Below are 27,464 nucleotides of genomic sequence, written 5' to 3'. Positions count from 1 at the left end.
TCAGAGAGAAAATCCAACATCATTGTCCCTTGGTACTGCATAGTCCCTAAAGTTCGGCAAACCTGATACAACACAACAGCCAAAGGAATCACGGCCTATACCCATGTTGTGGATTGAATGCCACTCGCCGGTGTTCTCGTCATAACATTCAGCACTGGACATAGAGATAGTATTGCTATTAAGGCCACCAACAACAAAGAGTAGGTCGTCTACAACAGCAATTCCAAAGTGGCTGCGAGGGCTGCTCATGTTGCTGATGGTGGTCCAAATGTTGGTAAGGGGATTATACATCTCTGCACTGTTAACATGCTTGTCTCCATCAAAACCACCCACCTGTAATGTAGAAAGAGGAAGGCAGTTAATTAAGCAATTGGTGTCCATATCAACAGATAAAGTCAATACCAACTATGCTCACATATAGGTTCTATTCCTTTGGTATGCATCTCTGTACTTATGAATATACTGGATTGTACTCCTTGAGTATGTATCTATGTAATTATGTGTATACTGGACTGTATTCTTTGGCTGGCCATCTGGTTGTTTATATGTACATATGTATATACTAGGTTGTACTCTTTGGGTAGGTATCTATGTATACATGCACCTACCAGGGTGCACTATTTGGCTATCCATCTGTGTACAGATGTATATAGTGGGTTATACTCTCTGGGTTGATATCTATGCATGAATGTATAAACTGTATTCCACTCTTTGAGTATCTGTCTGTATATATATATATATATATATATATATATATATATATATATATATACTGGTTTGTACTCCATTGGTATGTACTCATGTATATATCGGGTTGTATTCTTTGGGTATTTAACTGTGTATGTATGTAAATGCTGAGATATACTCTTTGGGCATGTATCTGCAAATGTATATATACATATTAGGGTGTACCCTAGGTATGTGTCTGTCTATACATGTATATATTTAGATGTGCTCTTTGGGTACATATCTGTGTGTGTATGTGTGTGTGTGTGTGTGTGTGTGTGTGTGTGTGTGTGTGTGTGTGTGTGTGTGTGTGTGTGTGTGTGTGTGTGTGTGTGTGTGTGTGTGTGTGTCTATCCATGTATATACTTGGTTGTGTTTTTGGATATATATCTGTGTATACATGCAAATACTGGATTTTACTCTTTGGGTAGGTATCTATATATACATGTTTATACTAAGTTGTACTGTTTGGACAGGTATCTGTATACATGAGGATCTCATAGCTAAATGGTCGTACTTCTCTTACTTTCACTTCCACCTAAACTCTTGTATTGAGACCTCTATTCACATTCATCAGTAATATAATGCTGAGTTCAGAAACATTCCCCTTTGGTGGAGCCAAAGTAGCAGGGGGGGGCCAGCCCCCCGCGTGGTGGTTGCCCCCTGCTTAAACCCGTTAGAGCACTTTTTCTTTTCTTTTTTTTTTTTTGTTGTTTTTATAAGTTCGATGTTTGAAGACATCGACCATATGGTGTTCGACGTTTTCAACCATCAATCTTATAATATAGAACCAATAACACCTATATCCTCCAAGAGGAATAAATCCTACAGAGTCATGGTGCATGGAACACCTACTAAAACTCGATGCTAAAAATATATAATTGTAACAGTAAACAAGAACATCCATGCCACTACCCGTAAACTGATTCTGTTATTGATGACCTAGACACATTGGATTTAATAATATATATATGCCAGCAGAAAACAGAATAATGAAAAATAAGCCAAGTATTTTGCTTGCCATATTTTCTTACTGCATAAATATGTTCTCCATAAGCAGCTACTCCTAAAGCATCTCTTCTTATCCTCATCGGTGCAATAAAGGTCCACTGATTGGTTTCCGGATTGTATGTTTCAGCTGTAGATAAGTTTCCCTTCCTGTTGGCTCCACCACAGATGTATATCTGAAGTAACAAAAATGTATCAGAAATCTAATTAGGCTTTTTATCAACAGATGTTAACTGTAATTAATGCAGATAAAACTATGCACAGTTAGATGGTGATTATAGCCTTTATCTAATTTTAACAACTGACATGTATATTTATTACAGAGAAGGTAACTGATTATATATTTTCATATGCAAACAGTCTAAACATCTGACATCATAATCACATAAAATTGCTATATTCTTTCCACTGTAATGAATATTACAGTAGCTAAACAAAAGAGATACGGTTGTGTAGCTTTTGACTGAGCAAACATCAGATTTCCTTATCAAAAAGCTTGTTCTGCATATTATCTAAAATTTCTGTTAAATACGTGAATTTGTGACTTTGCTGTGAGTGAACCTTTACTATTTTTGGTGCTAACCACTTCTTTTACTTTTAGATTTATGTAATCATAATTACTAAAGTCAAGACTTGAATGTTGGTAATTTTGAACAATTATTTTTAGACTTATTTAATCTTTTCATCAGTTATTGTATGTTTATTTATATTAATTTAATCTTAACTGTTAAGGGCTACTATGCATGTCTGTTTTTCTTTTTTTTTAGAGATAATTCTTGATATGCATTAAGTGGTCTGCTGAAAATTACACACAGTGAGCAAATAAATGAAATCATAAGCCAAGCTGCAGGACACAAACACCTTAAAATATAATATTAATAATGTTTGTTTTCACATGCTGAAATTATGCTCAGATTAAAATATTTGTTTTGAGAAAGCCATACCATCTTTACTATTTACATCTTCTGCGGCATGTGCTTCTGTGCTCTGTAACTTTTAATAAAGACAGTGCTAAATATACTGTTCTAAGTTCTCCATTTGCACTAAAATATAAAGAAAATATGTATTTTGATACTTTATTACCAGGCAAGTAGAATTTTCAGAGATTTATTTAAACATTGGTAGGCAGCAGGTGGCGGATGGAATGATTTCACTGGGATATAGAAACTATTGTACAATGACTACTCATTACTATTCAAAAATGAGCAGACTGATTGGATAGCTCAACCAGTAAATCGAGCATATACCAATAGAAAAAAATCCAGCCGCTGAAGCACCATTGAGTGGCTAGACTTTCTATTGGTATATGCTGAGGGACAGAGCAAGATATAAGAAAAATCCAGTAATTTGTTTAAAACTAAAGAATCACAAATGTACCTGATTTTCCTTGAGTTTCGGCACTGTCCCTTGCAAAATCTAAGCAGTTAAAAAAATATTAAAAAACAGCAATGGAAATTCTCTCTTTTCTGTTGCTTCTCTTGTACTATACTGACATACTATGCAAGAGTGGGAACGTTAGTCCCATACGCATGCACAATACATCAGTAAACAAGGAAGAATGCTGAGGAACACTACAGTGCGGTTATATAATGACATTATTTAAGAAAGGTAAGAAATTTCATTTCTTTCTGTCTGATATTCTCACATATGAGGTCTACATCATTAAGTATGATATTATCACATAAATTTACATTATTAAGTTTGATATTATCACATTATGAGGTCTAGATCTTTAAGGTAGACACTATCACATATGAGGTCTACATTACAAAGTTTGATATTATCACTTTTTTAATTTCTCCAAGTCTTTTGGGTTTCTAATACCATGACAGGAATGGACCCCATTCCTAAGTCAAAGTATGATTAAAGTTCATGAAATTAGTATTGTTTCACTCTTTGATGTCAGCCAAAAGTGCTCTTTGCAGCACCCGCAATGTGCCCAGTAATGACTCCTTCTGCAATTCATATGGGGTTACATGGATTGGTAGCATATCTAAACATGATTGTAGATTCTTTTTTATAAGACCCGCTGCTCCTACTACTATTGGAACTGTCTGTGTATCTTCCTTCCACATTGCTGTCATTCCTGCCTGCAGATCCTGATATTTTATGATTTTGTGTCTCTCTGCACGCAAGACACTGTAGTCACTGGGTGTGGGGATTTCAATGATCAATGCTACTTTTGTCTTCTTTTCTTGGGCCACTATATCTGTTTTTCTAGCAACTATCTTTTGAACTGTTTGTAATGACTGATCCCATGTGATATAAACTTCATCATTTTCTATGATGCTTTGTGGCTCATGTTTCCAGTGTTTTTCAGCCACTTCAATACCATAATGTTTGCACAATCCCCAGTACAACAATCTTGCCACATTATTATGCCTTTCGGTATACAGTCCTTCTGCCATTAGTATATCACAACTAGCAACAAGGTGTGCAACTGTTTCCAATTTGGTTTTACAAAACCTACATTTGTCTGTTTCTCCCACATGTTTAATGGACTTTGTAAACAAGTGTGTACGTAGCCCACCATCTTGGACTGCCAATATTAACCTTTCATCTCTTGGTTTGAATTCATCTCTCCTTAACCATTCCTGTGTTCATTCCTGATCAACATGAGGTTCTTCCAGAAGTTTTCTATACTAGCAACTATATTTATGCTTTTTCCACATTTCTTGCATTCTCATCTGGTCCTTCACCTTATATTCTTTCTTTTGTTTTTTGGCACATTCAGTTGCTGCCTGATTTTTATCTAGTTCTGGTTTGATTTCCATTCCTGCTTGAGGCCGATATACTTCTGCTAAATTAAGCAGAGAAGTCATCTTAGATTTCTTCTCCCTATGTTTCAAAACTTTCACTACATTTGGGTCTTGTGAGGTCAGTAGATATGTGTGGAGTTCCACGATTGCAGATCTATACATGTAATCAATTCCAAGGAAGCCCATCCCTACTTCAAATGGGGAATATACAATCTTGGTAGACACTGATTTTTATAAATCATTTGGTAACCATCTAATCTATCGAACATGTTTTGGGGCCAGTCAGTCACTCCAAAACTGTAAGTTAGGACAGGAAGAGCAAATTGGTTTATAGCTTGGATTTTGTTCCTAGATGTCAACTCTGTTTTCAGAATTAAAGTCATCTAAAGTATTCCTTACTAAGTTTTATTCGCAAATGTTCATGTTTTATTGTTGATCCATCAGTTCCCAAATATTTATACAATCCCTCTTGCTCAGGTTCTTTTATATCACATTCTTGTCCCAAACTGATGTTTTCCTGGTGCTGCAGTTTTCCTGCTTTAAAAGTTGCTTTTGCACACTTATCAAGACTAAATGACATTCTTATATCATCTGAAAAAGTTTTGAAAACCTGCAGTGGTCCTTTCAGAGCCTCATTGGATAAACTATACAGTTTTAAATCATTGACAAAGAAAAAATGAGAAGTCTTTACAAATTGTTGATTTCTAGGAGCCAAATTGTAGCCATGGCCTAAGCTGCTAAGTAAACAGCTTAATGGATTAAGGACAGTCACCCTGGAATATGCTCCTTTGAATTTTTATCCCTGGGATAATAATCTGTCCTTTATCATGGCTTAATTGCAAAGTGGTCTGCCACTGTTTCTTGGTCAGTGTAATGTAGTCGATCAGTGTAGGGTGTATCATATACATTTTCAAGCACTCTTTTATCCATGAATGTAGGATACTATCAAATGCTTTTTTGTAGCCAATCCATGCCAAACTTAGATTCTTCGCCTTTTTACAGTTCTCCAGTATGACTTTATTTAACAACAAATGACCCTTTGTTCCATATGACTTTCTTTTATTGTTCTTTTGTTCTATTGCCATAATTGGGTTTTCTTCTAAATAACTATAAACTCTGTCAGCATCAATTCCTGTGTATAGTTTATACGTTATCGGAAGGCAACTTATTAGTCTATAATTTTTAGGGCAACTTGCAGGTTCAGTCTTAAGTAGGAGCATTGTTTTGCCTGTTGTTAGCTAGGTTGGTGTCTATTCAGGGTGCTCATATAAATAGTTCTTATCATGGCTAAATCTTCGTGCAAAGATGTTAATACTTTTAACCAAAAGTTAGGTACTGCATCTGGACCTGGGGTTTTCCAATTAAAGGCTTTTCTTAACTTTGTTTCAAGCTGTCTGGCTGTTACTTCATCCTATTTCATATCCTGCACCTTTAAACTTCTTAGTCTTTAACTTCTTCTGTCCATTTAGCATCTTTGTTATGTTCCACAGGATCTTCATAGATGCTTCTCCAAAATGTATCTATTTCCTCTTTTTTTTGTGGTCTTTTAATTCCTTTTACTTTGTTTCCCAGTTCTCTATAAAACTTTTTTGGGTCACCAATAAGTTGCTTATTTTGTACTTTTTCTTTATATTTATCTGAGTATCTTCTAAGTACTTCCGCCTGTGCTGAAATTTGTAGTTTGTTATTTGCGATAGTGGATGATAGAGCCTGGGCTGTTCTAATACTGAGCACTGCTTTTATTACATCTATCTTTTTTAGTATTTTGGTGATCTATTCCCTCTTCTATAGTCTTCTAACAGTAACACTTCTTGTCTTAATTGCTTTATAGTTTTCTCTATTCGATACTTCCATGATGGTATTCGATTTCTCCCCTTCCTTTCCCTCGCTACCCTGTGTTCTTGTGGTAGAATTTTATCAGTTATTAATTTAGCAGCACAGTAATATATTCTGTTTACTTGGTGGTGCTGCAGTAGCATTGTTGCCTCACAGTAAGACGTTGTCCTGTTCGATTCTCAGATAGAGCGTCTTCTGTGTGGAGACATGCGTGAATCGGCGTACCTTCGTTGAAGGTTATGCATCAGGGCTGGTAACTCGGCACGTAAAAATCTACTGCCAATTATTAGCGGACCGGAGTTCCACTGTGGCGACCCCTAACTGGGAAAAGCCGAAAGATACAACAACACAACTTCTGTTATATTGTATGGATCTCTATGGACAGTCCTAATTACTGCATTCATTTGTTTTATCAGACTTCTGACCTTTTGGGTTTTATTGACCTTCTGCAGTTTATTTCTCTCATTTATCTTAATGTATCTGCCCATGTCTATTAAATCAAGCAACTCTTCTCTTAACTCATTTTCTTACAAACTGAGGGTACATCCCTGGTTTTCCATTTCTCTTGGGCATTCTATAGAAAATTCTATAGCACCTTCCTGTGGCACCTTCTCTTCAATTTCATCCTGTGCCATCCATTGCTCTGTCATATGGGAACTCACTGGCCTATCACTCCTCAACATTGACTGCATCAGAGTTTCCACAGTTTCCTTTTCCTTTCCTTGCTGTCTAGCTTCAAGTGAACATTTATACTGGTTTCCTGTGGAAGGCTCCAAAATATCTTGTTATGGCAGCTGACCAATTGCTTCCTGTTCCACTGGTTTCCCCTTAATTTAGATATCCTTTGCTCTTTCCTGTTGTGGTGATTTTGGCATTCAATTTTCTACACTGAATCCTTCATTTTCCAGGTAATCCATAATCTCAGTTTCTATTTCTTTAACCTCTCCATTATTAATCTCCTTTTCTACTTTTCCTCTTTGTCTTCTTATTCTTTGTATTGTAAAGTTTTCCATTTCCAGATTAACTTTGCCTGCATTTCTCTTCAGACATCTTTGGTGCTGCTCTTTTTATATTGGTTAGTTTTGCTTTCTCCTTTGCATAAATATTACACCATATTAAATCTCTTTTTCTTTCCCATGTCCATATTTCTTCTTCAGATGTCTCCTGATCTTCCTGTTTCTCCTTACTTTGGGGACTCACTCCATCATGCTGTGATGTAACCTGTGTTAGACCTTCTACACCATATTCTTCACTTCACAGGCACTCCATAACTTCAACTTCTATTTTTTTTAACTTCTACTTTACTAATCTTCTTTTCTGCATTCCAACTTGGTGATATTATTTACTTTATTGCAAAATTTTCCATATCCGTATGCCTTTGACTGTATTTCTCCTCAAACATCTTTGGGGCTGCCTTATTTATATTGATTGATTTGTTCTCTCCTTTGCATAAATATTGCACCATATCAAATCTCTTTTTATTTCCCTTGTCCATAATTCTTTTTTATACTTTTCAAATATCTCTAGGCTTTGTTTATATTTTCGCACTTCCTCAGATGCTTCTTTTTCCAAACAGACCAAAGTTTCTTGATCTATATACTGTTTTTCACAAATCTGTTGTATTAATGAACACAATTTTTCATTTGCTTCTGACAGTTTTTCTTGTGGAAGCATTTTTCCTTCCTCTAATTTCTCTCTTAATCACTTTGTATACCTTGTGTTTGGAAATTCTGGGCTTTTTGCATAATAGTAACAATACATAATTTCTTTATTATCATCAATAGTCCACTCTGTTGTCTTCTTTGGTCTATCAATTTTTGCGATTTTTGTGGATTGCTATTTCCTTCTACAACAGGGGGGCCATCCTCTCCCTGGGCCTGGCCTGGCTCATTGTAGGAATGTTTCCATATTTTGAGTATTCTACACTGTCAATTTTTGCAGTCCTGGCACCAGTGCACATAACAGGCTTGGGCACTTTGTTATCCTAGGCCTTGTGCATCCAGCTATCTCTTTTAATTTTTGACCTACTTATGTCCATAATATATGCTATATAAGTACAGTCTATATATCAGTGTCACCTTGGTGAGATTTTGTGAAAACAGTGTCTACCTCATGAAGGTACTCACCGAGACTTGAGGATGAATTCAGCTTCAGCACTACTACTCTCCTTTGCTTGCCAACCTTTCACCTCTCCATTCTGACCTGTTATCCCTCCATTTGGACATATAAGGTCTACATTATTAAGCCTGAGATTATCACGTATGAGAGCTACATCATTAAGTCTTTTATTCTTGCATATGAGGTTTGCATCAAGTCTGATACTAACACATAGGTTTACATCATTAAGTTTGACATTATCACATTGGTCTACATCATTAAGTTAGACACTATCACATTAAGTCTGATATCACATTATGAGATCTAAGTCTGATATTATCACATATGAAATCTACACCATTAAGTCTGATATTATCAAATAAGAGATCTACATCTTTAAGTTACATAGATACAATCACACATGAGATTTTCTATAGCATCACATAAGAGATCTAAATCATCACATACAACAGCTGTATCATTAACTTGGGTATAATCACACATTAGGTTTACAACATTAAGCTAGATGCTATCACATACGAGGCCTACTACATCATCACATATGATGTCTCAATCATTAAGGTAACTATTATTGCACATGAGAACAACATCATTCTTTTAGATACTATCACATATGAGGTTTACAGTATTATGTTAGCTACTAAAACAGATGAGCTCTACACTCTTGTTAGATAATGTCACATATAAAATTTGTATCATGACGTATAAGATCTGTGTCAAGTTAGATACTAAGACATTTGAGAGCTACATCAGTGTTTAATACTGTCACATGAGATTTATATCATCACATAACAGCTCTACATAAAGTTAGACACCATGATATATGACAGCTACATCATTAATTTAGATCCAATCACATATGATGTTTATGTCTGTATGATAGATATTATCGCATATGAGGTCTAAATCTGCCTTTATTATCCTCAATAGTCCACTCTGTCGTCTTCTTTGGTCTATCAATTTTTTTTTTTTTTTTTTTTTTTTTTTTTTTTTTTTAATGATGTAGCTGTCATATATCATGGTGTCTAACTTTATGTAGAACTGCCTGCAGAATTCCTGCAGGTAGGTGCCAAAGCCTTAAGCTACCCTATTTCCATCCTAATTAACAGATCTATAAGGGAAGGAATCTTCCCCTCTCTGGAAGATATCTCATATCATCCCACTACATAAAGGAGGCAGCTGTAATGAGTTTTCCAATTTTCGACCAATAGCTCTACTCTCACCACTTGCAAAATTATGGAAAAATGTATTCACAAACAAATACTAAATCACCTTCTTAACAACAACCTACTCTCTAACTGTCAGCATGGTTTCAGACCCTCACACAGTACCACTACAGCTTTACTCTCCTTCACTGACTCCATTAACACTAACCGTAACAACAACTACTTATCATCCTCAGTCTTCATCGATCTATCCAAAGCGTTTGATATGGTGAATCACAAACTTTACTACATATTCTCAAATATTTTGGTCTTGACCAGCTAGCCTTATCCTGGTTTGAATCTTACCTAGAAAATCGTAAGCAGGCAGTACTTTGGAAAACTCACTTTCAAATCTTCTACCTATCTCCATAGGCACCCCAAGGCTCAATCCTAGGCCCGTTACTATTTTCTATTTTTATCAATGACCTTCAAGCTGCTATTCCTCATGCTACCTGTATTCAATACGCAGATGATTCTACTATAATCTGTACTGCTAACTCTCTAACAGAACTCCAGTCACTTACTCAAAAAGCTTTTAACACTGTAGAACAATGGTTCTCTGACGCTGTCTACTCCTTAACCCCAAGAAAACCAAACTGTTACTTTTTTCACCTACTCGTAAATTGACTACACCACACTTTACTCTTACATCCTCTGTTTCCCCTGACTTAACCACAAAACTATTAGGAATAACCATTGATAATAACCTCAACTTTGATTCTCACATCAACAACACCATAAAATTAGTAAATAAAAAAATAGGATCCCTTTACAGAATAAAACCTTTCCTAACACCTACAGCAAGACCCATCATTGCTAGGTCTCACCTAATTTCTACTCTTCTCTATGCTTGTCCCATTTATACTAATCTTTCCAAAAACAACATGAAGAAACTTGAAACATCCTATCATAACATAGCTCGATTTGCTGTAGGATCTCCTTTTCGAACTCATCACTGCCAGAACCTAAAAGAACTAGGCTGGCTTGAACTTCCTAACCAACTTGTTCTGCAACAAATCTTAATAGCTCATAAGATTCTATATCAGCCAACCAATACACCAATACTCTCTAGCCTTATTTTCCCACACAAAAACCTGAAACAACTTCGCTCTGCCAACAAACTCCTGATTAACATTAGTAAATCTCACAATCATGCAGGTGACTGTTTATTCTCCAACTCTGTTGGAAAAACATGGAATAATCTACCCTCTCATATCACTTCTTTAACCTCTTTCCAAATTTTTAAAAATCAACTAAAGACTCATCTCAATAAACACTGGCTTTGCTCCTGCACTAATCCAGACTAATGCTCACTCTACTCCTGCAATAATCCAGACTAATGCTCACTATATATAAAAAAAAAAAAATTTTAAATTCTAGTACCTTATTTTATCTTTTTAAATCATATGTTTAAATTGCTTTGTGTCTCATGTAATATTTCCATGCCTCTTTGTGAACTTGTACAACATATGGAGCTTTTCTCCTCGGGCCTCTACTGAAAATGGACATATATCCAGTTGGACTAGCCCGGTCAACAAATGTAAAATAAAATAAAATAAATAAATAAATAAAATAAATAAAATAAAGTTCAAATCACATGATTCTTCTATGACTTAGTAACATTGAAAAATATCTAGACCACTATAATGTAAGATAGTTGAAAACACTTCCATGCTCTTTGTAATCTTTGATAAGTAAAGGAAATACCTAACTGCAAATCTAATGGTGATTTGATACAATTAGACTATGGTCCTTTTGTGATGAAATAAGAATATGTACCCCAAATATTTCAAACCGGAAAAAAAACATTTTCCCCAACATCATAGTTTCATAGGTACTTACTAGGCTAACCCAAAACGAAATACCACTGCAGCAAGAAAAAATCACCACGGCCAGGAAAAAAAAATTTAGTGCAAAACACAGGTCAAAAACAGTTTTTGACCTGTGTTCTCTTTCGTGGTGATATTTTCTAAAATTACTAGGCTATTAACCTGTAAGAATCTTAAAAGCCTATCCTTACATTACTATGGTATTTTTTATCCCTCATATTTTGTATTCATATAACCTAGAGATAGGCTGTAAAAAGATAATTTGCACCATTTTTATGTACCTCCTATTCATAAGGATAGGATAGGGGTGCTAAATGGGGCATGACTTTGTGGCTATCTATCCATTTGAATAGAGCAGTATTTTGCTTTATATGAACTGGAAGGTGGTCCCACAGAAGCGGAACACTCATGAATCTTGAAAGATGGGCATGAACTATGGTTCAGTCAGCCTTTCTAAGAAATAACAATGCAACCTTCCTTACTACTCCTTGGTATATGCATTGTGATTCATGCTTTATTATTCTAATAGTGTTGTTGCTCTGTGCTGGTACATTACTGTTTGTCACGGGCATTGCTAGCAGACCTGCCAAGAGAGAGACTACTGTATTTTGTACATTTGCTTGGACATTGTATGACTGAGCAAGACATGTAACATGATGAAAACATTTGGATTACTCCTGAAAAAAAAACAGCTTTCTTACTGGTTTTACCCATTAAAAAAACAGTGACTTTGTAGTATCACAGGTTCATGTTAGACATGATGTTCTTGGCTTCTGAATTATTTCCTGTGGTAATACCTTCTTGCAAACTCATCTACTTCTCTCACAGAAGAGATTTGAAGTCAGTGTTGCTTAGTAAATAAAACTCGATATAAGTGCTGCACTAAAGACTTTAAAACATGTGAGTGTTCTGCAGACATGGGTGTTTATAAACTTGATAAGAATGGAACCAAATGGAAATGAATAGCTATTAGCTCAATATACTATAGTTTACCTTTCCTTGTAGAGTCGTGGCAGCTGCAGCACATCTCTGTTCCTTCATTGGAGGAATCAAAGTCCACTGGTTAGTCTTGGGGTCATACCGTTCTGCTGTTTGAACATAGTTGTAGCTGTCAAATCCCCCCATGATATAAATGAAGTCACTCAGTACAGTCACACTAGCTTGTCTGCGCCTTGAATGCATGGAGGCAACTTGTTGCCATGTCTTTTTTACAGGGTCAAAACATTTCACACTCTTCAAATTTTCCACACCATTAAATCCACCTATGATATACACATAGCCCTTTAGGTACACAGCACTATGGAATGCAAGAGGGCCTTCTTCCCTTATGCTATTCACCCATCTGTCTGCACGAGCATTATATGTTTCAATGGCATTCATTCCAGTAAAATCATAATATCCACCAGTGACAAAGAGGACTCCCTCTGGAAATCTGGGCCTAGTTAGTGGGTTACTGAAATCTTGATCAGAAGGTCCACTCATGTTGAAATCGTATAGGAATTTGAGTGCATCTACAATAACAGGCCTGCACCCAACATCGTCTTTCACATAGTCATTATTTTTGACATTGTCTATGAAATAGTTAGGATTCATTCTTGACAATCTTACCTGAAATGATAAAGAGATAAATAGTTAATAACTTTTCATAAAATGTTTTTATTCTTGAAGATATGCTGCTTCTTTGGCAGATAATTAGCTGATTTACTTGGACTTGAACATTAATTAAACCTGCCTTGAATTCTATCACTGCATACATATAAAATAGCAACATCTGCATCACTAAATGAAGTATTTATCATTCCTGTCACTGTGTTCTGGTGGTCAGACTCATAATAAATCATTGTTTTGTTGCCATCCTTACTCCATACTTCAGCAAATGGACATGCACTGGTGAGGTGCGTTTAATACGGACTGTTATGAAGAGTTTACTAGTCCCTTTTCATAGCCTTCAAATTAAAAGTGCTTGTTTAAAAAAGAGTCATGTGCCTTAATATACTCCCAAAAATTACTAATTGTTTGAAGTTCTGGAATTATTATATATTTACAGTGATTCCTTTAGCCTGTACAGAACTCATACGCAGAGCCCAGTAAAAGTACCTATAGTGGTATCTTTCTGAAGAAAGTCCTTTCATTTAATAGCAAAATATCTTTTTTTAGCCATGTATTCTTGTATGCAGTTATTAAACCTTTCATCAATGCCTTATTTGATTATGCATTTTTTTTCATTCCAGGGTCACTGGGAGCTGAAACTTATGCTGGCATTCAGCTGGTGCAAGGCAGAGAAACTAATTCTGGAAAGGATGCCAGTCTATTGCAAAATGTAAGGCATGCATGCCCACACATACACTCACTAACATACAAACATACGTAAAACCCTACACGTCATTTGAAGGATCACTAGTCTCTCTTGCAACATGTCTTATTTCTCTTCCAACATGTCTTATGGATGTGGGAGGAAACAAGAACATCTGGTGAAAACCCACCCAGACACAGGAAGGATATGCATCACAAAGAAAGTACTTCAGCTAAGAATCAAACAAGAGAAGTTCTTTGAGGTACCAATACTAACTCCTGCACATGTATGCCACTCATTATGTAATAAACCAAGAGAAAATAGATGTTCATAGGTTCATAGGCTTATACCATATCAGTTGCATGTCAGCTATTGTAGGTTCACCAACGTCATAAAAGCCAAATTGTTGAAGATGAGCTAATAGTTCAGAAGATGATATTAGGAGGTAGAGATAATTTGGGATATATAAATAAAATATTTTCAGTTTGGATAATGTCAGATTCAAGGGAAATGGGTTGAAGTTCTAGAAAAGGGAAGAAAAGAAAATCAGAAAAGGAATAGGGAGGACGGAGATGTGATAATGGTAAGCGTAGCGTAATTAGAGGCTTATAGCCAGTGTCTCCAGGAATGACGTCATGTGACATCACCCATTTATTTTATTGAAGTTTGAATCTCGATAGGATTTTACATTGGCTGTTATGTAGCAGAATCTTGTCCCATATGCAAATGAAGTGCTTGGTGATGAATTTGTTGCTGAATCAGGACTTATTTTGCCTTAGAACTGGGTCTTTATAATAGGAGTTAATTAAGATGTTTTTCTTTTTGAGGAAAATGAGATCAGAGCAGGAGTAGGTATAGCTTATAGGTCGTGTAATAGATAACTTCTCAGGAGTCTGTAGGCCACAGAAAACTGGGACAGGGTTTTCAATCTCTCCAGATATAGAATATTCTTTAAAGCCTGGTTGTTTTGGTTATAAAATGCTAAGGTCTTTCTTAATAAGAGAATTATTTAGAGGTATACATGCCAAATGGAATATTGTGTTCTATGAACAGGGCACAATGAGGTGAGTTAGGCCAAATTAAGATCTGGATGAGAACCCACAACAGGTGCAATGAGAGAGGTACAAAGATTTTATTACTATATTAAGGATATATATTTTTTAATTTATTATTTCATATTCAGGTGGGTGGGATGGCCCGTGGACCCTTTTCAGCTTCAACCCAAGCATAATGTTTGTTCAAATAAATGTAAACATACTGGAAAATATTAAGATACAACCAAACACCCTAATACTGCGTGATTTCAACTACCCTGCCATTAACTGGGAAAACTACTTGAGTACCAACCCCTTTGCCCAATGGTTCTTGGAATTCATAAATTCCAACGCTCTGGATCAACTAATCCATAGTCCCACCAGGGGCTCCAATATCCTAGACCTGGTCATTACCAACATGGGAAATCGATGCTCCACACCTATGGTCACCCCCTCATTGGTCAGGTCTGACCATAAGCTAATCACCCTTGACATCCACATCCCACCCCCACCCCCCAGTAAGGAAACCTCTGTAAAAAACTCTCCAAAGCCAACTTCATGCTACCAAAGTCAGAAGTGACAAACTTCATGACACCCATGCAAACAGGAACTGAAAGTTCAACTGCTGAATCCTACACTAAGGCACTGTACGAGCACATCCACTCATGCATGAATCATGCCATCCCCAATAGAACCAAGACACTCTCCTAAAAAAAAAAAAAGGAAGCCAATTCGGTGGTCCCTTGCAATAAACAAACTTTACAACAAAAGGAAGAAACTGTTGCAGAAAAGAGGAAATTCCCAGGATGCAAAAAGCTCCCTTACCAGCCTCAGTAAGAAGCTGAGATCCCTCATAAAATCCTCCAAAGCTAGTTATGAAAATAAAATTGCCAAAGATTCCAAAGGCAACCACAAGGCATTCTGTAGCTATGTCAAGAATCTAAATGGCAATGCTCAGATCTGCTCTGAGCTACAACAGAATGGCATTAAATATACTGATCTCAAGGATATTGCCAATATACTGGCAGATCGATTCAGTGCAAACTTCACCCCCCTCTCACCCCCTAAAGGGCCCATCTCAATACCGAAAGATTGCCAAATTCTGGTAATAATGGCCACACAGGTAAAAAATGCACTCTCCAAAGCTAAGAATACAGTATCCATGGGACCAGATGACATCCCAGGCTGTGTACTACATGAACTACAAAATTAACTGGCATCTCACCTAAGTGTCATGTTTAATCATAGCCTCACCTCAGGCTTCATGTCCACTGAGTGGCACACAGCTACAGTTACCCCACTCCACAAGGGGGGATCCACCTTGGATCCCTGGAACTACCGCCCCATCAGTCTGACGAGCCTGATCTGCAAGGCCATGGAACGTATTATCATGGAACTTATAAACAAAGACATTGGCAACCTTCAAACACTGGTACCCATGCAGTTTGGGTCTGTGAAGGGCCAATCTTATCTCCTGAACCTGATTGACTTCTTTGAATCAGTCTCCAGAGCCGTGACAAGGGTAACGTGGTTCACACAACCTATCTGGACCTCGCCAAGGCTTTCGACACCATCCCCCACTCTGGAATCATAGATAAACTTACTAAGCTGGGCATTAATCACTACCTCACTCAATGGGTTGCCAACTGGCTTACTGATAGAACCCAGACTGTAAAGGTAGCCGACTTCAAATCAAGCTCCAGACAAGTGACAAGTGGAGTACCTCACGGTTCAGTCCTGGGACCGCTCTTGTTTGGCATCTACTTCTCTGAAGTACAGGTCAACACTAAGGGACTCTGGCTAACAAAGTTCACAGATGACTGCAAACTGGGAGCCATTACTGAATCCCCAAATGATGTGGATATTCTACAAAAGGGCCTTACAGAAACAGATGCTTGGTGCCAGAGCCATGGGTTCAAGCTCAATGCCTCTTAAACCTAGTTGATTTCTTTGAAACACTTACCAAAGCCATAGATGAGGGCAGGGTAGTCCACACAGCCTACCTGGACCTCGCAAAATCCTTCGACACAATACCCCACTCGGGCATCATAAATAAGCTTACCAGCTTAAATATCAACCCCTATATCACAAGATGGGTTGCAAACTGGCTCAGAGATAGAACCCACATGGTCAGAATCACAGGTGCCATGTCCGAATCCAAACCAGTTACAAGTGGCATCCCACAGGGCTCAGTTCTGGGACCCCTCTTGTTCGGTATATATTTCTCTGAGGTTCAGGCTAACACGGAGGGATTATGGCTGACAAAGTTCACAGATGACTGCAAACTGGGGGCCATAATCGAATCTCCAGCTGACACAAGCATCCTCTAAAAGGGTTTCACAGAGATGGATGCTTGGTGCCAGAGCCACGGCCTCAAGCTAAATGCTAAAAAGTGCATAGTCATCCCCTTTGGGAAAAACAAGGTGCCCACAAATTACCACATAGGTGGTAATCCATTAAGTACGGAAAAAGTAATTAGAGATTTGGGGACCAACGTAGATAGTAATCTCTCCTTTCATAATCACATTGCCAAAGTGGTTATAAAGACCTTCTATATAGCCCACCTTATCATGAAAGGGTTTTCATCTACATCAAGAGAGGTCATTGTGCCCCTCTACTCGTCACTCATCAGGCCCATAATTGAATACAATGCCCCTTTTGGGATGTACCTTACCCGACACCTGCAGCAACTGGAGAGACCCCAAAAGTACCTCACCAAGAGGATCATGGGCTACAAACAGATGTCCTATGCAGCTCGACTAAAGAAACTCCAGCTCTACTCAGTTGCTTACCGCCTACTCAGAGGCGATCTATGCCTGATGTACAAAGCCATGTCAAACCCAGAATTAATGGACATGCTCCACCTCAAAAAATCCAAGTCCCTTAGAGCTACACGCTCCAGGGACCTAAACCTCAGCACAAAAATAAATAGGACATGCTGGAGGGACAGATTCATTTCCCAGAGGCTCCTCTCACTCTGGAATAGAATTCCAATTCATGTTAGACATAGCCCCTCACTGACCCTCTTCAAGCGAAATCTGGACGCGTGGATGGGAAATCGCAAATAGGTTCATAGGTTTATACTAGGCTAACTGCCCTAGGGCATTTATAGGCCTAGCTCAAAGTTATGTGGCTTACGCCGCCCCTTATGTTAGAAATACTGTGCCCATTAGTTTGTTGTGCATCTGTCCAGTAGTGACACAGAGATGATTCCCGGGGTAAACCTACGATCTCCCATCCACCGGTCAAGATTTCTCTTGAACAGAGCCAGCTAGGTGCTCTGCCTCACATGGACCGGGATTTTATTCCACAGCATGGGGAATCTCTGGGTGATAAATCTATCCCTCCAGCACGTCCTATTTATATCCGTGCTAAGGTTTAAGTCTCTTGCTCTAGTGGTTTTGGTGGATTTGGATTTTTTGAGGTGGAGCATGTCCATTAATTCCGGGTTGGTCATGGCCTTGTATGTCAGGCACAGGTCACCTCTGAGCAGATGGTATGCAACTGAATAGAGTTGGAGTTTCTTCAGTCTGGCAGCATATGGCAGGTTTTGGAGTCCCTTTATCCTTTTGGTGAGGAACTTTTGGGGTCTCTCCAATTGCTGCAGGTGTCGGGTGAGATACATCCCGAATGGGGCATTGTACTCGATCATTGGTCTGATAAGTGAAGAGTACAGGGGAACAATGACCTCACTTGATCTGGATGTGAATCCCTTCATGATCAGGTGGGCAATGTAGAAGGTCTTTCAACCACTTTAGCAACGTGAGCATCAAACGAGAGGCCACTGTCAACCTGGGTCCCCAGGTCCCTGATAACCTCTTCTGTGCTTAGTGGGTTGCCACCTATATGGTAGCTTGGGGTTACCTTGTTTTTCCCGAAGGGTATGACTATACACTTTTTTTGCATTTAACTTCAGGCCATGGCTCTGGCACCAGCTATCAGTTTCCGTGAGACCCCTCTGAAGGATGTCTGTGTCCGATGTACTATCCACTATGGCACCCAGTTTGCAGCCATCCGCAAACTTTGTCAGCCATAGTCCTCCTATGTTTGCCTGTACTTCTGAGAAGTAGATGCCGAACAATAGGGGCCAAGGACTGAGCCCTGTGGGACTCCACTTGTAACCGGCTTGGAGTCTGACATGGCTCCAGCAACTCTAACCCTGTGGGTTCTGTCCTTTAGCCAGTTTGCAACCCATCTTGTGACATATGGGTTTACATTTAAGCTGGTAAGTTTCTCTATAATACCGAGTGGGGTATTGTGTCGAAAGCTTTGCAAGGTCAAGGTAGGCTGTATGGACTGCCTTTCCCTCATCAATGGCCTTGGTGACTGTTTCAAGAAGTCGACCAAGTTCAAAAGGCAAGATCTGCCCTTGACAAAGCCAAACTGGGTTGGGTCCAAGGTCTGCAAGTCCCCTATGTCCTTGTTTATGAGTTCCATTATGATCCTCTCCATAGCTTTGCAGACCAGGCTTGTTAAGCTTATGGGGCGGTAATTACCAGGGTCCGTAGAGGCACCGCCTTTGTGGAGTGGGACCACAGTTGCCGTCGCCACTCCTTGGGCACATATCCTGTGGTGAGGCTAAGATTAAACAGCTGCCTTATGTGCGGGTTTAGTTCTTCATTGAGTTCATGTAGCACACAGCCGGGGACCCCATATGGTCCCATTGATGCTGTGTTTTTAGCTTTAGAGAGAGCAGCTTTCACCTGCGCATTTGAGATGTCTGGGAGGCTACTCTCAGTTGGGATAGTTATATCTCCTTTTGGGGGCGAGAGGGGGGGTGAAGTTTGCGCTGAACCTGTCTGCCAGTATGTTGGCAATGTCTGTGGGTTCAGTGATTTTTGTATCATTTTGGACTAATTCTGAGCATATCTGGGAGTTTCCACCCAGGTTTCTGACATAGCTGAAGAAGGCCTTATGATTGTCTTTTGAATCTATGGCAATTTTTCTCTCAAAGTTGGCCTTGGATGATTTTATGAGGGATCATAGTTTCTTGCTAGTGCTGATCAAATATGCCTTCCCTTTTTGGGATTTTGCTCTATCATGTAATAGCTTTCTCCTCTTATTGTAAAGTTTGTTTATGGCTGGGGTCCACCAGACTGGATGTTTGCCCTTGGTGGAAAGAGTCTTGGTTTTATTTGGGATTGCCTGCTCCATGCAGTCCTGAAAGTGTTCATAGAAGGCATTTGTAAGGGCTTCTGCAGCTTGGGTTGTGGTTTCCATTGGCTCGGGGGCCTTGAAGGATACCACACCTGTCTTGAGTAGTGTGAAGTTTGCTTTAGAGAAGTTCTTCACTGTGGTCTTTTTGTTTGGGGTGGGGGCGGGATGTGGATTTCTAGTGAGATTAGTTTATGATCTGATCTCACCAATGAGGGATATACTTCCGGTGTGGAGCATTTTGTCCCCATGTTCGTGATGATGAGATCTAGTATATTTTCTCCTCTTGTGGGGACAGTGACTAGTTGTTCCATGGCATTTGAATTTATGAACTCCAGGAACCTTTGGGCTAGAAAGTTTGGGCTTGAGTAATGTTCCCAGTCTATATTCGGGTAGTTGAAGTCACCCAATATGATGGTGTTTGGTGATACATTTATACCCTCCAGTGTCTTCAGGAAGGCTGTGTGGGTTTCCTGAGTTTGAGAGGGTGGCCTGTAGCATGCTACAAATTGTAGAGCAGTTTTGCCTATGGTTAATTGCACCTGGATGGTTTCCGATGCTTATGCGTAGCCACCAACCTGGAGGTGTGGGTATCCTTGATGAATATGGATACACCTCCTTTTGTGGTGTGGTCCGAGTTTTGGGGCGGGCATGATATGAGATGAAACCTGATAGTGCGGGGTGCTCTCAGGAGCCTTGAACCAGGTTTCAGTCACAGCACAGACATCGATGTTCTCCATACTGAGAAGGGCCTCGAGTGCATGCATTTTGAGATTTAGACTTCTAGCATTGAGCAGCATTACCCTTAGTTTCTTCACGTTTTTGTTTTCAAGGGTGGTAGGTTTAGAACTTGAGCCTTGCCTAAAAAGGCACTATGGGGTGGCAAGAGCCTTAGCCAATATCCGGAATCCCAGGGTGACAGGTGCAAGCCGTCCCTTCTGAAGCAGCGTGGCTTGTCGAAAGCATGTCATCCCAGGCAGACAGGCACTGGATCCCCTTTGAATGACACCAGAAATTAAGCCAATTGTTAAAGCTGATCATCTTGTCACTATATTGTGGCATCATTCTTGGTGAAGGAAGGATACTGCTCAGGGTCAGGGTCATACCTGCCTGGGCTACATAATCAGAGAGCTCCTCTATGTCTCTTTTCATGTAGTCCAGGGAGGTGCGTCTCAGGTCGTTCACACCAGCATGGACAATGACTGTGTCATACTTGTACTTGCCGTGGAGTGACCTGAGTGCTTGTGTTATGTGGCGGATTTTAGCCTGATAGGCAGCTTACCGTGACCTTCTCCTTGTTCAGCCTGGTGAGTGGGACGTCAGTGTGTCTGACTATGGAGTCACCTATGACAAGTATGTTTGGTGTTGTATTTGGCCTTAAGGGCAGTGACTGCTTTGCACACTGATTTTGTTGTTTATGTGTTGTTTGTGTGGTGTATTGAGTTTGCAGTTGCTTGGGTGTCTGCTTTGGAGGCCTCTGCTGTTTAGGTAAATTTTACTCAGAGCCTCCAAGTATGTCTTAGTGTGTTTATGTGTTTGATTCAGTGGTGTGGTTGAGTTATGTGAGACTGGTATTGTGGTGTGTGTAGTTGCCTTCTCCTCCTGCCTGGTCTTGCCAGTCCTGAGTTGAGAGTGCTCAGCCTCCAGTTTGGCTAAATAGCTGCATCTCTCGCAAGTGTTAGTGTTACGTGGGAGGAGGAGAGGGTTGTCCGTGTACATGAGGCAATTGTAACATTGTCTCAGAATTCCCAGATTCACCAACTGGGCAGGAGAGGATGCCAGCATCTGACCCTTCAACATGCTAGAAAGATTTATGAGTTGGTATGAGACAGAAAAGTAGTGGGCTTAGCAGGGAAGTGGGCACTCCTGGGGGGTTTTTCTAGTGAGAGATTTGTATAATATAGGTGTGCTTGACCTGCAAAGAGAATGCTTATAAGACAAGGGATATGCTTATAAGACAAGTGCTGAGCTTTTTGAGAAGAAAAAGCTATTTGGAACAAGTGCTGCACTTTTTAGTGACGGTGTAAACTGTTTAGGTTCATAACAGAGCAGTTCTAAGGGAAAAATTGAAGAACAGACTTTCTGGAGCCAGAAAGAGTTTAACCTTGTTTAACCGGCGCTGCCCGATGCTGCTCTAGTGGCAACTCCGTGCTAAATCGCGCTAAAGCACATTAAAGCATGCTTGATAGCAGGGGCTGGAATGAAGCAGGAATAGACCCAAAACGGACAATAAAACTACAGTTTCAAGTCAGTAACCACCTCTACGGGGGCAGGGAAGCTGCTCAATGTTATTCACTGCCACTGATCAACAGAGAGACTTTCCTTTAGCCCAAGCAAAAATGGCCTCACAGAAACTTTCAAATAGTTCAGGAACAGCAAGCCTGTAACTGAACTTTTTTAACTCTCAGAAAAGTGGGAATAAAGCAAGATTTTTTTTGTTTTTGTTTTTTCAGAGATAGCAGAGGTTCACAAGTAATATCAAGTTATAACAGTGCAGTAAATGACCCCACACAAGAGTGCTAGGTCAAGGACAGAAAATATGCAAGTTTTAAGAAAAAAACGATTTAAAATTAAGTGCAAACAGGAAATTCAGCAAACAGCTTTTGGTTGTGCTCTAAATACAGCTACTAATACAGAAATCAAGTTTAACAAGCCAGCAAATGCTCAAGCTAGGCAGCTATGCAGAAAAACTTAGCAAATAAACAGAGAAAAAAATACTTAAAATCTCAAAAGTGGCTCCCTTCTTCTCTCAGCATTTTTTCCTCCTGGAGGGTGCTTCACCAACAGCCAACAAGCCTGAAAAGATGCCCAAACCACGAGGCAACTAGGTTTTAAGAGAGGAAGATGAAGGAGTTTTGGAAATGACCCCTAGTGGCCAATAAAACTACAGTTTCAAGTCAGTAACCACCTCTACGGGGGCAGGTAAGCTGCTCAATGTTATTCACTGCCACTGATCAGCAGAGAGACTTTCCTTTAGCCCAAGCAAAAATGGCCTCACAGAAACTTTCAAATAGTTCAGGAACAGCAAGCCTGTAACTGAACTTTTTTAACTCTCAGAAAAGTGGGAAAAAAGCAAGATTTTTTTTTTGTTTTTGTTTTTCAGAGATAGCAGAGGTTCACAAGTAATATCAAGCTATAACAGTGCAGTAAATGACCCCACACAAGAGTGCTAGGTCAAGGACAGAAAATATGCAAGTTTTAAGAAAATAACGATTTAAAATTAAGTGCAAACAGGAAATTCAGCAAACAGCTTTTGGTTGTGCTCTAAATACAGCTACTAATACAGAAATCAAGTTTAACAAGCCAGCAAATGCTCAAGCTAGGCAGCTATGCAGAAAAACTTAGCAAATAAACAGAGAAAAAATACTTAAAATCTCAAAAGTGGCTCCCTTCTTCTCTCAGCGTTTTTTCCTCTTGGAGGGTGCTTCACCAACAGCCAACAAGCCTGAAAAGACGCCCACACCTGAGGCAACTAGGTTTTAAGAGAGGAAGATGAAGGAGTTTTGGAAATGACCCTAGTGGCCAATAAAACTACAGTTTCAAGTCAGTAACCACCTCTACGGGGGCAGGAAGCTGCTCAATGTTATTCACTGCCACTGATCAGCAGAGACTTTCCTTTAGCCCAAGCAAAATGGCCTCACAGAAACTTTCAAACAGTTCAGGAACAGCAAGCCTGTAACTGAACTTTTTTAACTCTCAGAAAAGTGGGAAAAAACAAGATTTTTTTTTTGTTTTTGTTTTTTCAGAGATAGCAGAGGTTCACAAGTAATATCAAGTTATAACAGTGCAGTAAATGACCCCACACAAGAGTGCTAGGTCAAGGACAGAAAATATGCAAGTTTTAAGAAAATAACGATTTAAAATTAAGTGCAAACAGGAAATTCAGCAAACAGCTTTTGGCTGTGCTCTAAATACAGCTACTAATACAGAAATCAAGTTTAACAAGCCAGAAAATGCTCAAGCTAGGCAGCTATGCAGAAAAACTTAGCAAATAAACAGAGAAAAAATACTTAAAATCTCAAAAGTGGCTCCCTTCTTCTCTCAGCGTTTTTTCCTCTTGGAGGGTGCTTCACCAACAGCCAACAAGCCTGAAAAGATGCCCAAACCATGAGGCACCTAGGTTTTAAGAGAGGAAGATGAAGGAGTTTTGGAAATGACCCCTAGTGGCCAATAAAACTACAGTTTCAAGTCAGTAACCACCTCTACGGGGGGCAGGGAAGCTGCTCAATGTTATTCACTGCCACTGATCAACAGAGAGACTTTCCTTTAGCCCAAGCAAAAATGGCCTCACAGAAACTTTCAAATAGTTCTGGAACAGCAAGCCTGTAACTGAACTTTTTTAACTCTCAGAAAAGTGGGAAAAAAGCAAGATTTTTTTTGTTTTTGTTTTTTTCAGAGATAGCAGAGGTTCACAAGTAATATCAAGTTATAACAGTGCAGTAAATGACCGCACACAACAGTGCTAGGTCAAGGACAGAAAATATGCAAGTTTTAAGAAAAAAACGATTTAAAATTAAGTGCAAACAGGAAATTCAGCAAACAGCGTTTGGTTGTGCTCTAAATACAGCTACTAATACAGAAATCAAGTTTAACAAGCCAGCAAATGCTCAAGCTAGGCAGCTATGCAGAAAAACTTAGCAAATAAACAGAGAAAAAATACTTAAAATCTCAAAAGTGGCTCCCTTCTTCTCTCATCATTTTTTCCTCTTGGAGGGTGCTTCACCAACAGCCAACAAGCCTGAAAAGACCAAATTCACCCCTGGGATCTCTTATGTGTCCCTGCTAGACAGAGGCACAGTAAACTAATCTTAAAAGGGTACCTTCTGTGACCTACTTTACAGAGGCACAGTAGGCTAATCTAATAGGGAGGCGGAAGCCAAATACACTCTGGCTAGGCTTATAAATGCCCTAGGGCAGATAGCCTAGTATCTACCTATGAACCTATAAGAAATGTATAATAATCCCTTTTGGGAAAAAAACATGTACCCGTGAATTTTCACATAGGTGGCAGTACACTAAATATCAAAAGTGTGATAAGAGACTTAGGGACACAGGTGGACAGTGGTCTCACCTTAGATAACCACATCACCACAAAAGTCAGGAAATCCTTCTATGTGGCAAACCTCACCACTAAGTGCTTTTCATCCAGAAAAAAGGAGGTCATTGTCCCATTGTACTCATCTCTCATTAGACCCATTATAGAATACAACGCCCCGTTTGGTATGTACCTCTCAAGACATCTGCAACAATTGGAAAGGCTGCAGAAATACCTCACTAAAAGAATCGCAGGCCTAAAGCAGATGCCCTATGCTGACCATCTAAAAAAACTCCACCTATACTCTGTCACATATCTTCTACTCAGAGGTGATCTCTGCTTAACATACAAGGCCATGTCAAACCCAGAGCTGTTGAACATGCTAAACTTAAAGAAATCCCAATCCCAATCCCTCAGAGACACACACTCCAGGGATCTATACCTTGTCATCACAATGAACAAAACATGCTGGAGGGATAGTTTCCTGACCCAGAGACTCCCCAGACTCTGGAATAGACTTTCCATACATGTCAAGCAGAGTGCCTCTTTTTCCCTTTTCAAAAGGAACCTTGATGATTGGATGGGAGATAGGAAATTCACCCCGGGGATCACATCAGTCGCCCTGCTAGACAGGGGTCCAGGGAAGTAAATACTGTGGGAAGAAATAGCCAGGGAATTGTTATGGCTAGCCTTGTATAGTCCCTAGGGCCGATAGCCTAGTACCAACCTACAAACCTATATATAATAAATATAATCATCAGAAGACGTACAGAATTTTATGTAAAACTGCAGTTTTAGCATGATGTAAAGGACATATTTAAATATAGCACAATACACTAAAATTCTGAAGAAACATTTGACATCTCGCTGCCTGTGTAAGTTACTAAATCTCATATCACAGTGTTAGTCCTAAGGTGGATTTATTAAATTAGATTTAGTAACTAACTGAACTGCTTGCCAGAACCTTTTCAGCCACAGCCTAGCCCAGAGGCAAGAAAGATAATGCAGGGAAGTATTGGCCACCAAAATGTAGTACAGTAGACATTATGTGGTACTCTGCATGAGCAGTAAGTTTTACTAAAGTTGAATACTATGGTCATTTGGCATGAAGACATGGCCACCAAAATGTAGTACAGTAGACATTATGTGGTACTCTACATGAGCGGTAAGTTTTACTAAAGTTGAATACTATGGTTATTTAGCGTGAGGACATGGCCACCAAAATGTAGTACAGTAGACATTACGTGGTACTCTGCATGAGCGGTAAGTTTTACTAAAGTTGAATACTATGGTTATTTAGCGTGAGGACATGGCCACCAAAATGTAGTACAGTAGACATTACGTGGTACTCTGCATGAGCAGTAAGTTTTACTAAAGTTGAATACTATGGTTATTTAGCGTGAGGACATGGCCACCAAAATGTAGTACAGTAGACATTATGTGGTACTCTGCATGAGCGGTAAGTTTTACTAAAGTTGAATACTATGGTTATTTAGTGTGAGGACATGATTACAGCACCAGTTACTAGTCTGATCAAGGCTTTCTTGGAGTACTAATTACTTGAAGGTGGAGTTTAAGATGATTTCTAGCTTGCAGCTGTTTGTGAATTTATGTAACTAAAGGTCCTAAAATAGAGACTTGAGGGTTCCCCTAGCTGTATTTTGCTTTTTGGAGAAGTCATTTATTCTGATTATGTGTTTTATCTGATAGCCAATTAGCAGTCCAGTGAAGTGCAGAGGTGTTGATGGCTGGATTTGTTAGTGAACTTATAATGTCAGAATAAGGAATGATATCAAAATCTTTGCCCAAGTCTAGATTAACAGTGTGAACAGTAAGCATTTGCCATTTTCTTGTTAATATAAATACAGTTACGCCATTTGTTTTTTCCTGTATAGTATTGTATACAAGAGCAAACATTTTTTTTTGGACTATTAAATGTATCAATGAACACAGTGGCTCCATACTTAATGGCCATTTACTACTGATGTCAGTCATCATTGTCAAAAAAAGAGTAGTGGGAGCTGAGTCAATTAAATAAGTGATTATAAAGATTTACCTTGGGAAGCAACAATGAGAGACATTTCTTTCTGTTGTGGGAGTCAAATGAAATCCATTGCAGAATGGCATTGAAAACAATCTCCTCTTGTTTCACATTTAACTCATCCTTTTCAATTATTTCTCCAAATTCAAAAGTTGAGAGCTGCAAAAACTCTTGAGACACTTTTACCATTTCCTTAAAGTTGCGAAGAATGAAGATGATGGCCTTGCGTTTCAGCTCAGGGCAGTAGTAGCAGTCAGCAAACTTCCAAATTCCAAGGCAGTTTTCTAAGCAGAGCTGGGACTCAAGAAAGTCACAGCAAGCCCTGAGGATGCCAAACACATAGAACTGATCTGCAGCAATTAGAAGTTCCTCCACATTGTCCTCAGTGACATCTACTATCCTGGTATAGGAATAGTTTACAATCAT

General features: G+C 39.2%; 1 protein-coding gene across 1 annotated transcript; it reads right to left on the bottom strand.

Moving 5' to 3' along the window:
* On the bottom strand, positions 1-27,464 carry LOC122805851 (kelch-like protein 10). The gene is made up of 4 exons (XM_044076106.1): positions 27,054-27,464; positions 12,475-13,089; positions 1,761-1,910; positions 1-333 (listed from the first exon to the last, which is right to left on the bottom strand). Exons 1-4 carry the CDS (start codon positions 27,462-27,464, stop codon positions 1-3), a joined length of 1,509 nt encoding a protein of 502 aa, XP_043932041.1.

Source organism: Protopterus annectens, chromosome 7.part0 (genome assembly GCF_019279795.1).
Source record: "Protopterus annectens isolate FY-2018-M chromosome 7.part0, PAN1.0, whole genome shotgun sequence".
NCBI classification, from domain to species: Eukaryota; Metazoa; Chordata; order Ceratodontiformes; family Protopteridae; genus Protopterus; species Protopterus annectens.
Note: the sequence above shows the minus strand (reverse complement) of the source record. Positions and strands in the feature narration are given on the sequence as shown.

Bases quoted from the DNA above. Each gene is read 5' to 3' on its own strand.
- LOC122805851 (XM_044076106.1), bottom strand. From the start codon at position 27,464: ATGATTGTAAACTATTCCTATACCAGGATAGTAGATGTCACTGAGGAC. The intron at 13,090-27,053 runs GTAAATCTTTAT...TTATCATTTCAG, and splicing joins TCTCATTGTTGCTTCCCAAG to GTAAGATTGTCAAGAATGAA. The intron at 1,911-12,474 runs GTAAACTATAGT...TTGTTACTTCAG, and splicing joins CCACGACTCTACAAGGAAAG to ATATACATCTGTGGTGGAGC.